Source organism: Cheilinus undulatus, linkage group 19 (genome assembly GCF_018320785.1).
Source record: "Cheilinus undulatus linkage group 19, ASM1832078v1, whole genome shotgun sequence".
Lineage (NCBI taxonomy): Eukaryota > Metazoa > Chordata > Actinopteri > Labriformes > Labridae > Cheilinus > Cheilinus undulatus.
Genome location: NC_054883.1, coordinates 8,904,572 through 8,919,338, shown reverse-complemented (window position 1 = coordinate 8,919,338; position 14,767 = coordinate 8,904,572). Strand labels below are relative to the sequence as shown.

The window sequence follows — 14,767 nt, the reverse complement described above, 5'->3', positions numbered from 1 at the left end:
CCACTTTTATCCCATTCTTCCCCTTTTGATCCTACTAACCCATTTCAATTCTGTTTTGATTAAAGGAGTTTACAGTTTGAAGAAGGGTATATATTATGGCATGAATACATTTTAAGAATATTTAATACTTTGATAAGAGTGGTTAATATTAAAGTAAAAAAACAAACTATGGTTTCCATAGCTTACCTTTACAATGGACCTTGATTTTGTTGACCTCCCAGAAAGCTCTCCCCTTTAAGGATGGCCTTGTTGATGTGTAACAGTGTATAACATTAGGATATCCATACTACTGAATAAACATTTCATTTTTAAACAACCCTTCAGTTGAAATATTTGAGAAATGGCTCCATCTAGTGGAAAATGCCATGTCAGGATTATAAACCAAAGCTTGTTTTTGCTTGTGTATAGTGTTTTATATATTACTCTCTAACAGTGATGTGTAATATCTGACCTTCTTTTAGAGCATATGACAGGATGAGGAGGCTGCTCGTTCATATTCTCTGCATCTCTCAAGCCCTGCTCTGTGCTGCTGACTCTCCTCCTCTGAGCGAGGAGGCACTGGAAGGTAAAGACTTCGGACCAAAATATGATTAATACATTTTTCATGTTTAATAACAGTGTATTTGCTCGGTGTCTACAGGGCTGTCTGCAGCAGGAGAGCATTTTGTCAATGAGGAAATAAAGAGATCTGTACTCGGGGTGAAGCAGGTGAGGGAGCTGATGGAGGAAAAAGAGAAAAAGCACAGACACTTCATGGACGCCCTGAGACAGAGCAGCGACAAGAAGAAGGTATGAATCTGTAAAAAAAAAAATGACTAGGAGGTGTGAGACATATGCCTATCTAAAATGTTTTGCATTAACAGAAAAGAGAAATTTGAGAAGCTGCAAATTTAGATTTTATAACATTTTTATTCAACCTTTATGAAACCAGGAAAAACCTGATTGAGATAAAAAAATTTGCTTTTCAAGAGTGTCTTGGCATAGACAGGCAGCAGAACAGTTCAGAAAATTTGACAGACAAGGAGCAGACATGCATAAAAAATATAATTTGCTACAAAACATGACAATATTTGATAGACATACAGAGTTTTCCAAATGTTTTAGGCTTACACATGTCCATCTGAAATGAGTGTCTGTCAGACTTGTGCCAACAGACATTAATTGCGAGGCTGTTTGTGCTGCACCCACTTTGTTCTGCTTCAACTTGCCTTTGTGCTGCAGCTGCTTGCTTTTTCTATGCTGGCTGCTTAGGTTTTTTATTGCAGCTACTTGCAGCTGTGTTGATTTTACTCTGATGCCATTTGCATCGGTGTTGCAGCTGCTTGCATTCATGTTGTGGCAACTTGCATTTGTGTTACAGCTGCTTGCATTGGTGTTACAGCTGCTTGCATCATTTTGTGGGACTTTGCATATGTGTTGCAGCAACTTGTTTCAAGTTGTGGCCACTTGCATTTGTGTAGCAGCTTTTTGCATTGAGTTGTGGCAACTAATATTAATTTAGTGACTTTTTGTATTTATATTGTTGCTACTTGCCTTTGTGTTGCCGCTGCTTGCTTTTTCTGCGGTGGCTATTCGGATTTTTGTTGCAGCTGCTGGAAGCTGTGTTGATTTTATTCTGATGCTGTTTGCACACAGCGTTGTAACTACTTGCATTTGTTGTGCAGCTCCATTTGTTCATTCTGCAACTTCTTGCATTCGTGTTGCAAATACTTATGTTCTTGTTGCAACAACTTACATTTTTTTTGCAGCAACTTGCATTTGTATTGCAGCTGCTTGCATCATTCTGTGGGTCTTTGCATTTGTGTTTCCACTACTTGTATGAAGTTGTGGCAACTTGCATTTGTGTGGCATCTTATTTCATTGTGTTGCAGCAGCTTGCGTTAGTTTTGTGGCTGTTTGCATTCATGTTGAGGCTACTTGCTCTTTTGCAGTTTTTTTTGCACTTGTGTTGTGGAAACTTACAGAACTGTTACAGTTCTATGCACTCATTTTGATGCTACCTGCATCCCTGCTGTGGCAACTCACATGCACATTGCAACTGACTGCATTTGTGTTGCAGCTGCTTTGCGGTTGTGTAGCATTTCATCCGATGCTATTTGCATTGATGTTGAACTTGCCTGCATTCCTGCTGCTCTTTGATATGTGTCACAGTTCCATGTAGTCATGTTGCAGCTACTTGCATTTGTGTTGTTGCCGTCTGCATTTGTGAAAATGAAAGAATTCTTAGGCTCATAGGAACAACCATGGGAGTAGCACGGGGCGAAAAGGGTACTGATTACCCGGTCCTACGGTAGGAAGGGGTACCTTGAGAAGCCTGCAATGAAAAGAGTGTTTTGATTTATTTTTTCTTAGTAATTACTGTCATTATTGAATCAGAGGGTGACCGAATAAAGTGGTCCACAAACTGAAATTTGTATAAAATAAAATAAAATACTGGGGGGCCTCTGCTTCTCCCTTAAAAAGGTCCAAATGGTGTAGTCCAGTGCTGTGAATAATAGAAGTAAATTCAGTTTAACTATAGTAAAAATAAATGGTGAAATGATGGTTAAAAATACATTAAAATGCATATATATTTGTAAAAATTATGCCACATTTGTTGCTTGGCAAGCCGGTTAAGGGGGGCCCTGTGTGATAATCCTTAGCTACGCCCCTGCAAACAACATTATACACAAAGGCCTTTTTAACAATTTGTGTCTCAGCCACTTGCATTGGTGTTGATGCTGTTTGTGTCCATGTTTATCTGACCCTTATCGCCACCAGTCAGAAGTTTTGGCAATACCCTTTTATCAGCTTCAACATTTTAATGTAAAAAAATGGACACTAGAATTATATTTAAAGCTTTTTTTTTAATAAAAATGTACAAAATGTACAAAAGTGTGGAACAATAGTATTGTAAACCCTTTATTGTGATACATATCTTATTGTGAGTTTCATCCCTATGGAAAACATGTCTTATATGTAGCAAACAGGATGGACAAAGAGATTGAACAAGCTTGAATAGAATAATTTGACCAGGTAATCAACCAACTCCAGAGAAGCATCTGCCAGTCTTTCTTTTTTTCCTAAGGCCCAATGCTTGTTTTTTTCCACAAATGCCATAAAAACCTCTAAGAACACTGTGATAATTGTGTGTGGGAGTAGACACGGGTTTAGAAATTTTGGGTGTAGTTTTGTAGAAGTAGGAACAAAAAATTGCACAATAATCAATTAAGATTTAAATCAAAAGTCAGAGCTAACTGCATCTGAGCTTGTTTGGGTTATTAAAGGTTATGGACCTGTGGCAGAGCTTTGTGTTGTCTGGTTTCTTTCAGGGAGCGATGCAGCTGGCCCGAGAATCCGAGCAGAAACTTGAAGAGGCTGAGAGGCAGTGTCGAGATTTGACCAAATCTTTGTTTGAGGAATGCCGGCCTTGTCTTGAAGATACTTGTAAGAACTTTTATGCCTCTACATGTCGCCGTGGCTTCACCTCCTTCTCTTATAAGGTATGAAAGTTCCTATTATAACAGCGTTTGACATTTAGAACAAGGCAGATTTGTTAAATATCATTTCGTCTATAAAAATCCCTTTGCAGGTTGAGGAGTTTTTCAAGACACTTGCGGCGCAGCTGGAAGAGACGGATCATTTCTTTTATCAAGATGAGGAGAATACGGGTTACTCAAACTTGGCAGAGAATCCTCAGCTCACAGGAGATGAAGCAGATCTTCAGCAGGTGGATTTGTCATTCAGCCAGCTGCTTTTACAAACCAACGTCTTGTTCAACCAGAGTGTCTCTCTGGTCACAAAGATGCAACAGGCATTCGGGCATTCCTTCCTTTTGGCTTTCACTGCAGAGCTCCATCCCAGCCCTCTGTCAGCCACGTGGGTCCGCTCAGGCCCTGGCTTCTTCAGAAGTCTAGGTCTGGATCAGACTGTTGATTCAGTGAAGAATGGGATGGGGGAAATTGGCTCTTCTGTGGTTGATATTTTTGAAGATGAGAACTCTCAGCAGCCAAACAAAGGTACTGAATGCCATTTTAGAGCTACAGCTGTATCTTTTTCCCGTGAAGTGAGAACTTGCATGACTTATTTTGTGTTTGTCTACACAGATACAGGATTCTTTCCTGGTTTGGGACAGTTACAGAGCAGACATCTGTGCAGACGCCTGCGCAGACAAACATCAGAGTGCCTGCATCTTGGAGGTTGGTGTGAGACCTGCAAAGAGTATTTCTTTAAAGGTAAATGGCTGACACAATTTGCATTTTTAGGCATGAATTATGGAATTAGTTCAACATTTATGGTATTTAGCAGCTTTTTCTGCACAATAACATATTTACATTTGATACAGATATGCAAACATAACCCTTTTATGCCCAAATACATAGCTTTTTATTCAAGTGGCTTGCACATACGTAGCATGGACTTTGCTACCTTGAGCTATTAATATTGTAAACTAATTCATTTAGTTGTTCTGGAGTATAAAATAGATAAAGGAAATATTAGGCTAAAGAATATTTGAATTATAGACATTTAATTCTGCATTCTTCAAAACAGAGAAAAGCTCATCCATAGCATTTAAAATCAGAATAAGCTTTGATATAAAAATATTTGATTCATTTTCTGCGAATGCTTTGCTTAATTCATCATCCTACATTTTCACCACATTTTTGACTGTAATTATAAAAAACAAAAAAAACTTTAATTAAAGGGATATTTGGGGATTTTTGTAGTTGGGTCGTATGGTGCTTGGCTATAGTAGGGGAATTAGTCTTCAGTGATTTCTGTGAAAGTGGTTATTATGAGCTCAGAGAGATCCGAAGCATACTGGCTGTAGATAGGAACGTTTTATCCACGAGTTTTACATAAAAATGGGCCGATAAAATATTTTGTACAAAGATAGCATAAGTGATTTCGACTTACCTGGTGGTGTAGGTGTGGAAAATGCAAACCCACACTGGGGATTTCTCCTGCTCAAAACGTTCAAATGAAGTTTCTTTGCTCCCTCTTTCAGCCCGCTGTCTCTCCATCTGTATAAGTTCTTCTTCGGTGTACTCCGATTTATACAAATATCCTCTTGTATGCACAGTAAACAGCACATCATCATCACTGGAGTCGAAATCGCTCATACCTTTGTTTTAGCTTGGTGTGGTGTTATTATCCCTGTAGAAGCCCACAGACACACAGCTGATCAGAGGATATCAGTGCATGGCGGAAGGAGACAAAATGGCGAAAGCTGCATCATAAATTAGTGCCTGACACGGAGGGGTTTTTGGGAGAAGTGAAGTGCTTTGTACATTTTGGACACAGCGTACAGCAATGTTAATCTCGTCCACTAAAACTATGACTAAAGCTATTTGTCGACAGCCTTTATTTGCATAACAAAAACTAGACTAAAACTAACAAAATTAGATCTGTGATGACTAAAACTCACAAAACTAAGTTTAGTTTTCGTCAGACATTCAAAATCTGTAATATTTCTCCACTATGGGCGAATCTGTCAAAGTGCAATGGATCGACTCAAACTAGACTAAAACTAAAAAGGGTAGAAATGACTAAAATGGGACTTAAACTAAAATGCATTTCATTTAAAAACTAAAACTAAAATTTAAAATATCTGCTAAAATTAACACTGGTGAACAGGTGAGCCAACATATTTTATGGGCCCTTTTTTTAATGTAAAACTTGTTAAACTACGCGGATAAAATGTTCCCATCTACAGCCACTATGCCGCGGATCTCTCTGAGCTCGTATTAACCACCGGAGCAACTTTCACAGAAATCCCTGGAGGCTAATGCCACGACTATAACCAAGTACTTCATACAACCCAACTTCAAAAATCCCAAAATATCCCTTTAAAGCCCGAGCACTGACCTTTGTCAGCAAGGACCCTACTGTATCTGTATGTTTAATTTTTCTGACTGAAGAATTATTAACTTGGGGGCTTTAACATGCTCAAAAACTAATAAAACTTTATGGAAAGTTGTCCCCGGTTAGAAAAAAAGTCTAAAATGAACAGACGGTGCAATACAAACAGCTAAATCAAATTTTGGAGTTTTTCTGCAGTACATAAGTTTAGTATTTTAATGAACAGTGCCCCCTTTTGGCAATTGAGCATTTCTGTCTCTGATTTTCTTTTATTTTTCCCTTTAAATATTCAGCCCCTGCACGCCATTCAGCCCAAGCTTAGGATTTTTGGTCTCCATATGGGTCATCATAAAACCTACAAAAAAGCCTTTTGGACCTACGCCCAAATCCCAACAGGAAATCCACCAGCTTCATCTCAATTTGAAAATAAGGCATTTTTGATGGTGCAAAATGACTTTAACCTTTGCAAACTTTAGTATACAATATTCTGTGATGTTCTGCTCTTTTTCTGCAAGACAGTGTCACACTGAACACACCTACATTCAAACATCTCATCATAGCGCCCCCTTCTGTCAACAGGAAATCACACAAATGGGTCAGATCTTCATTCCTCTGCTTAACCAACTGAGCTCTGATTTTGAAAGGCCTTAATATCCAGCCACTACACAGATATGTTTTATTGAAGGATGTCTCACTGGCGATAACAAGCATTTCAGTATATCGCCAATTTTACAGGAAGAATATGCAACTTTCATATCAATCAAACCTTTATTTATTCTCGAAAGGACATTGGGGTTTCCTTCATTTCCAATGCTGTCGAGATTACAGGCACATTAAAACCACAGCAATAACTTTAAAGTTTCATGGTCAATGTTTCTGGCTCTGGAGAAAAACTTCGTTTTTATTATGTTTAAAAAAAGTTTATGGTTTAAAAGAGATTCTTGAAGCTCATGAAAAGCAAGTTGCAAATTGTTGACAGCAAGCTGTACAGAGTCAGCAATACTATAAACAGTGGTGTCATCCATGTACAAATGGGCATGGCAACCACTTTAAGAGGACACAATGTCATTACTATAAAAGAGTACAGGGCCCAAAACAGAACCTTGTGGCACACCCCTATTAATAAACATGAAATCTGATTTGGTGTCAGCTGATTTAATACACTGATGCCTCTCAGATAAGTAATCATGAAACCAGGCACATGTGCTTTCATCCAGCCCTATACTGAGCAGTTTACTTAACAGTATGTCGTGATCAGCTGTACCAAAGGCTTTGGACAGATCTACAAAAACTGCTGCACAGTGGTGCTTCTTGTCCAGTGCTGATATGATGTGATTTGTGACTAATGTGATGGCTGAAATTGTGCTATGATTTGTTCTGAAACCAGACTGGTGTGAGCTAAGTACAGAGTAGGCTGAAAGAAATGACTTTAGTTGATTATTTATCAAGGATTCCATCACTTTTGCTAAACAGGGCAGTTTGGAGATGGGGCGCTAATTGTTCATATCATCTCTTGAGCCTCCTAAAGTAGGAAATCTCCCTGTTGTGAGGGACAATTTAAATATATGCCTCATATACCTCACCTAAAACATCTGACTGCCTCCAAATTTTACACGTAGGATCAAGGTCTGGCTCTCTTATATCAAAAGGTTAATTTCATCATTTAAATGTGGCACCCCTTCTGGCAACAGGAAGTGACACAATTCTTTATTGGAGAGCAATTAGTCATCTTTTCGTTTCACAGAAAGTCACTGTAACTTAAATGAAACATCTGATTTGCATCATATCGCACATGTATGATCAGGGTCTGCCCTTCTACATATTTAAATGTTTTTGCTAGTGCGCCACCTATTTTAAGAGAGCAGAAGCATCTCTGACGTATAATGTTATGTGCTTTTTCCCCTTATTTCACATGATGAATAACAGTCCTAGAAGTATCAGCATTTCTGTGCTCTGCTGCAGCACACAGCATGGGTTGCTTACACCCACTTATTCCCACACTGCCGTGGTTGTGACACACCCTGACATACGCTGGGGTGTGAGGGCCCTTCAGTGCTGCTTGCAGTCATAGTTTTTAATGTAACTTATAAAATTTGCTGATAGAAGAGTCCTACTGGTCATGTAATAGTGACCGTCAAACGTTTCTAGTCTGACTTTAGAAAATGTAATCTGCTCTCCAGTTCTCTTCTTGTTAAATTCACCATACTTGTGATTACGTGTACCTACAGAGTGTCCCATCGTCCAGCAGCTGCACTCTGAGGTGGAAGAGATGCACTTGCTTCTGAATGCCTCCCGTGAACAGTACGACGACCGGCTGCAGCTGGTCCGCAGACACACGGCGGACACGCAGTCCTGGCTCAGCAACATGGAGGACAAATACCGCTGGGTCAGCCACCTGTCTGAAGACACAGATGGCCCAGACAACATCTTTAGCGTCATCGCAGTAAGTTTTAAGCAGAGGTGGAAAATGTTCCAGACTATTTTACTCCAGTAAAAGTACAGTTACTCTTAGCTTTAGATTAAGTACTGATAATTTTGATAACAAAGGGGAGTGTACATTACAGTATCTTTCCTTAATGTGCTTTAACAACATGAGAATATGAATCTACAGCCAGGTTGTTTATTATAAGGTGTGACTTAACCCAAAGTAAAATGCAACAGCTGTTTTGGGATGAGATGTGGAATAATTTCTCTATGTCCTACTGACCATCAGTAGTCAGACGATTGGACATTTTTTGTTGGCAGCAAACCTGGACCTTCGAGTTTTGTTTTTTAGTGTTTATCTTATTTTACTCAGGACTTGATGCTTTTTGAAATTTAATGAAATACAATACTTACAAAAGTAAAAGTTTACAAAAGTAAAAGCAGTTTAAAAACTGCTCAAACAGTACAAGAACACAAAAATGCTACCTTTTTGAAGTAATTTGAGTAGATGTAATTAATTATTTGCACCCCTGGTTTTAAATTAGACATTATCTATTTCTATTTCTTTTAGGTTGTAATGAGAAGTAACATAATATGCTTCTAAACAAAATGTAACATTAAATCCTGGATTTATGTTAAAACTCTACAGCCAAGTGCTGTCTTTAAAAGTCAAAACAGACTCTTTACTTGTCAATAAATCGCATTTTCAATGCCTACAATTTACAGAAGTTCTAAAAGGGCATGCATCTATGCATTTTTTTTTTTTTTTTGCTGTTTTCCTGTGATAGTGAGTAAATTTTAGTTGTTTTCACAATATCTCAAAAAACGAAGATCTTATTCCTGCAAATCAGCCTTATTCATCCAAGATAACTAGATTAAAAGGTCAGTCCCGCAAAAAAAACAACCTAAAAGTAAAATGTACTTGTTATCACAACTGTCTGGCTGTATGCAGGACTTCTGTAGAAATGAATGCAATAAATAAAACAATTGTTTTATGTTGGGGAGCTTTGTTTTCATTCTCAGTAAGGGTTAATTTATCTATTGGATCCTGGATGTAACAGCAGCACTTCTACACAGTTTGAATAGCAGTCAGATAAATCTAAAGGTAGCTATCAATTACCCTCAGATTAACTGGTGCCCATTTTAATATTTAAAAAATGTGTATTTTTGGATGTATTTTGGATTCAGCAGGGACAATTTGCAAACACTGGCCTTTTGTAAAACACAAAACAACAGATAGACATAAACTCTGAGTTAAAGTTGATAAGCAATCCTTAATACATGTTTATGTATGACATCTCATTTCCTTTTTGCAGTATTTAATGATATATTTGCATATTTCTTCATATCTTACTGACCTACTTTATATAAAATACACCTTATAATGTGTCTTTATTAATGTGCTATATGAACAGGTATTTTAACCGAAGAAACTTTGAGATATTATTTCACTCTGCCTTATTTTCCAGGTCACATCTCAGCCACAGATGAAGACCATCAGACTTAAAACTGACAGCATCATGCTTGTGACTGTTCTGGACTCGGCCCCGTTCGCCGTCTCAGTCCCTGCAGAGCTGGAGGTGGACGACCCTGCTTTCGTTCAGTATGCCGCTCAGGAGGCTCTGACTCTGTACAAACGCCAGATAAGAGGTACTGAGCACAGCCCTATGACACATAGTTAATTCTAAGTCTTCCAGTATTTTTCAGCAGTGCTTGAGATTTAACGTGAGCATAATGAGCACCAACATCCAAATGCATTAATCATTATTATTAGAAGCATTTGAAGTATTTAGGCAAGCTGTACATTTACAACAATTTCAATTTTCACAAACTTAAAAAAATAATAATTTTTTTTCTGTTTATTTACACAGGGATGAAGTAACGTGGACATCCAGGCACAAGTAGCAGTTTTTGAATAGCACTGGACTGAATACTGAAGATGGATCACATTTTCACATCTGTCTAACTTCCCTGCACAATGTAGACCATTTTTATTGCTGTATAGCTATCTCGTGTTTTCAACTCTCTCTGCAATAAAGCTGTATTCTCTGCTTTGGCCAGTCTTTGTGCTCTTAGAGAAAAAAATGCATTTAATGACTATTATATAATTATTTTATTGTAATATTCAAACACCCTGTAAAGATGACATCATAACCACTAAAAACAACCAGAGCACGCTTTAAACGTCTGATTTGTTGGTAGAGATTAAAACAAATACAAAATAGGTCATTTTTTTGTCTCTTAATTTGACCAACTTAAAAAGACAAAAATGAGTGGATTGTTGCAGGATGGAGCTGGACCCACAGGCTGGAGGAACCAATACCTGAACATGCCCACAAGGCCATCTGGGATGGGCCCTCTGATGTAGGGTCACAGCAGCCAATCAACAAGACTGGGATTGTCATTTTAGGAAAAGCAAAATCCCAGCTTACAAAGAAACATGACTTTCAGTCATACTTATTTTGTATGTGAATTGTTAAAAAGCATAGTTAGAATAAACAGATTTGTAGCAAACATTCCTGAGGTACTGCATGTCGGGATTAGAAGAGACTACATCTCAGACAAGGCAGCGACTGCAATCCCAAGACCAGCAAACTCCCTGGACTTTGCAGGTAGGGTTAGGCTGGTCCTATTGAAGAGAATGTTCCAGGCTCTGCCCTCTCAGCCCCACCAGCAATGTTCATGAAAACTGCACGTCAGGATTAGAGGACTGAGTGTGTCTGAACTGCTGATTGACTGAGCCACATCACACAGCCAATGAATGAACAAAGACATTTTCCTCTGCAAAGCCTGAGCACACCTAGACAACGCGTCAGTGTTCAGGCCCTGACTCTTGCCTCACTCCTCATACACTTCCTCAAAATACCCGAAATATGGTATCAAAAATGACCAACAATGAAAAACAGGCTGTGATTACGGACCCACGACACAGGGGCCCTCTGGTGGCAGGGCAAGTTGAAAATTGATCAGGTTGGGATATATTTTCATTTAAAAACATTTTGAAAAGGATTTCCCCTTATGGAGCCAAATTTTTTGAGTGTCATGGTTGGTGCTTTGCCATTTCATTAAAAGCATTCTGGATTTTATTTATTTATTTATTTTTTAGCTTTGGTTGTTCTTATGAGCCCTTTGAGTATAAACCAGTTTGAAAACACTTTTCTTGTTTTGCTGCTTTTTCACTGAAATCACTTTAAGAACTTCGTTTTACATTTGATTTGTAGGTTTAAAACAAAGTTAATGAAAATGTGTTTCATTGAAGAAAAACCTTTTGAATTGTTTTAACTGTGAAGTTGTTTAAAAAAAAACTGCATTGACTCATAATTGTTTCTTGTCATTAGAACTATATTGTGAACTTTTTTTTGCTTTGTTTAACTTAAAGACCCTTTGACTGTTCCCTCAGTTCAAACTACTTTGTGAAGTTTGTTTTTGTTTATATTGTTTTGTTGTTCTGTTAAAAACATCCTTCTGTGACGTCTGCATTTTGTTGGTTATTTTACATTTTTGCTGAATTTTATTAATGAACCATTGTTGAGATTAAACCAGTTTGAAAACACTTTCCTCATAAATAGCCCTTTTCAACCTTGGTTAATATTTAATTTGTTAAGAAAATAAAAAAGTTTGAATTTTCAGATTTTTTTATTTCAGTTTTGAAGTAGTTTGTCAAGCAATGCTTTGAATCATATTGGTTTTACATCAGTGAAACCATAGAGTGAATTTATGTTTTAATTGAATTTAATTTTGTTGTTACTGTTGGCTTTATGCCATTTGAACAAAAAGTTTTTATGAGCTTCATTGTAGTGTTTGTTGACCGTTGTGTTCTTGTTGTTTCAGTTAAAGTTTTGATAACATACAGTATAAATATCATTTGACCTGCCTGCAGTGTGACTTACCTCAAATGAGCATGTCAGCCACCTGCTGTAGGAATGAGGTGGACCCGCAGGCCGGAGGAACCGTCCACCTGAAGCTTAAGGCTGGCCGGCAGGGCCCCTCCAGTGACAGTTGCCAGTCGATCTTGTTTGGATTTCTCATACGAGACAGCATCCTTGGAATCAAGCAAGATTTAAATCCATGGATAAGTTCACACTGCACACACAATTCAGTATCAAAGACGAAAGATTGACAAAATGGCCACAATATTTAGCGTTAGTATGGTTAAACAGAGGGTTTTTCCATTATAATTAGCATTACCACTGGAAAGCATCATGTGTGGGATCATAGTTAACATAACTGTTCAAAGAGGAAATAAAAGTCACAAAAATGTGAAAAATTAAAAATAAAAAGAGGGAAGAAATCACAGACCTCCAATGTCAAAGTCGATCAGATGTTCACCTTTGAAGGACAGGCCCATGTGTCAGCAGCTTTCAGCATGTCTTTGTTGTAGACCGTAGATGATCTGCTCAAATTCAGAACAGTACAAGCAGTTGGAGCGGTAGGCTGTTATACAACACCGTGTTTGACACTTGTTTTGTTTTGATTTTGTCTTAACAAATCTATATTGGTAATTTTGTTTGCATTGTTTTGTTTAAATTGGCTATTTACCCAGTAGAAACCCCTTTGTGTAGATGTTTCCTTGACCTTTGACCTTTGGTGGATTTTTATGAATGAACCATTGTTGAGAATTAATCCATATGAAAACACTTTTTTGTGCAGCTTTCTTGCTGCTTTTCACACATTGTTCTTTTAAAGAATTTTTAAAATTTTACTTAAAAATCCTTCATAATTTGTTTTGCTTAGTTTCATCCAAAAAATTTTAACTCCAGGGCAGTTTTACATCATTTTGGTTGAGAATAGTTTTAACCACATTTGTACTGTGTCATGGACAGTATAGTTTGAATTTCAGTGTGGTTGATGTCTTGCCATTTTATTCTTTATTATTTTGTTGTCATTTGGTTTTGATGAGCTGACATTTTACCCCCTTAACCACATTGTTTTCATCATAGAAATCATTTCTTGAGTTTGTTTTAGTGAAAGAAACCGTCTGACGTTTTATGAACTTTGGGGTTTCTGTTGACCTCTACGTTTTCTTTTTCGTTTGTTTAGTTTTGTCAAGACAATAAATACACCGTTAAGAGAAATGGCTTACCTCCATTTGATTCACATGCATCTGACCTACCTGTAGAAGACTGGACAAGTTCTGAAGGTTTGGTCAGCACTGGATATTTCAGCAGAAACCAGCAGCTCCCATCTTGGAGATACAAACTTAAGCACCCATTAGTGAAAAGGCAAAAAGTGACAAAATGGGTTTAAAGATGGCAGAGGGATCTTTCATCAAACCCCCTACAGCCGACTTCTGCCGCAGTCTTCACCCAGGTCAGCATACTTCACCTTTTTCCACCCTGTGGCCTCCATCTGGTCTTTTAAGGGACATGTGAGCATCATTATAACCTCTTGTATCTGACAACAGAACAATGTCTGTTATGACTGTGATGTGAAATACCTGGCTTCTCTCCAGCTTAAATGCAGGTTTTTTGTTTTGTTTTGTTTTTTTTGTGGTGATAGTTTGTTAGTCCTGAACTGGGTGACAGCTGTGCTGATGTCTCTACTGCTGTCCTATGCACCTGCTAGTGGTGCCAAAGGTAGCAGTCTTCTCCCAGGGCTTTTGGACAACAGATGTACTCCAGCATCCCAGTACAGAAGCAGGCACCACTGAATATAGACAACAAAGTACTTCACAACAAATATCAACACAAGGGACAACAGTTCTGCAAACTCTTATTTCTTTGTTGTGAAATGCGGGAAAGCCCACTTTCCGAGTTGGCACTGAAACTGGCACTAGGAGTCTCATTGTGGCCATGCTACCTCGAGCTGGAGTCCACACAAGTAAGTAACCTTTTATTAAATTACGTTAAAATGGTATGGGAATTTTATTCTGAGTTGTGTTGTGCAGTATTGTACGTTGTTTAATGGAGAAGGCGATCTAAACATTTTCAACATTTAAACACGAACAGCTTTTCAGTCATTAGCTAAAGCTAGCGGCTAACTGATGCTAGCGGCGCTGCGTCCGTTAGCCGCGAGCCTGTCTGGTCTCGGTAAATGGCTGACTGTGTGTCGAGAAAGTGGTGCTTGACGGTTAACTTCATATGAACGCCTCAGCATGGCATGCCTTCAAGTATTTTCGCCATACCGGAGCTTTATTTAAAAAAGAAAAGAAAACGCTCTTCGCGGCGGAGCTGAGAACAGCTGAGTTTTCCTCTACTACAGCTGACATGTGGTCAGGTCACAGTCTGACAGTGCATGCTTCATTAATATAAACTTAAACCTCAAAGCTCTCTGTCCTCAGACTGTCCTGACCTGTCCCTGAACATCAGACAGGGACTGGTTATTGAGTTTTATTGTTTACATCAGGCTGAGTTCAACAAATCACTCTATGCTACTGTGATTTAAAGACCAATTCACTTGGATCTATCAAATATTGTGTTGGTCATAGTATACCTAGAAAAAGTTACTGCTTGTGTCTGTTGATTTAAAAAAGTTAAAATATTTCCATGTCACATTAGAAGTC

At 38.2% G+C, this 14,767-nt stretch overlaps 1 protein-coding gene across 1 annotated transcript; it reads left to right on the top strand.

Moving 5' to 3' along the window:
• The first annotated feature begins 474 nt into the window (after window positions 1-474).
• Window positions 475-10,147, top strand: LOC121527661 (clusterin-like protein 1). The gene is made up of 8 exons (XM_041814690.1): window positions 475-565; window positions 641-789; window positions 3,312-3,482; window positions 3,572-3,998; window positions 4,086-4,214; window positions 8,070-8,284; window positions 9,735-9,915; window positions 10,137-10,147. The coding sequence occupies exons 1-8, from the start codon at window positions 475-477 to the stop codon at window positions 10,145-10,147; spliced, it is 1,374 nt and encodes a 457-aa protein (XP_041670624.1).
• The last annotated feature ends 4,620 nt before the right edge of the window (window positions 10,148-14,767 follow it).

Bases quoted from the DNA above. Each gene is read 5' to 3' on its own strand.
- LOC121527661 (XM_041814690.1), top strand. From the start codon at position 475: ATGAGGAGGCTGCTCGTTCATATTCTCTGCATCTCTCAAGCCCTGCTC. The intron at 566-640 runs GTAAAGACTTCG...CGGTGTCTACAG, and splicing joins GAGCGAGGAGGCACTGGAAG to GGCTGTCTGCAGCAGGAGAG. The intron at 8,285-9,734 runs GTAAGTTTTAAG...CTTATTTTCCAG, and splicing joins ACATCTTTAGCGTCATCGCA to GTCACATCTCAGCCACAGAT.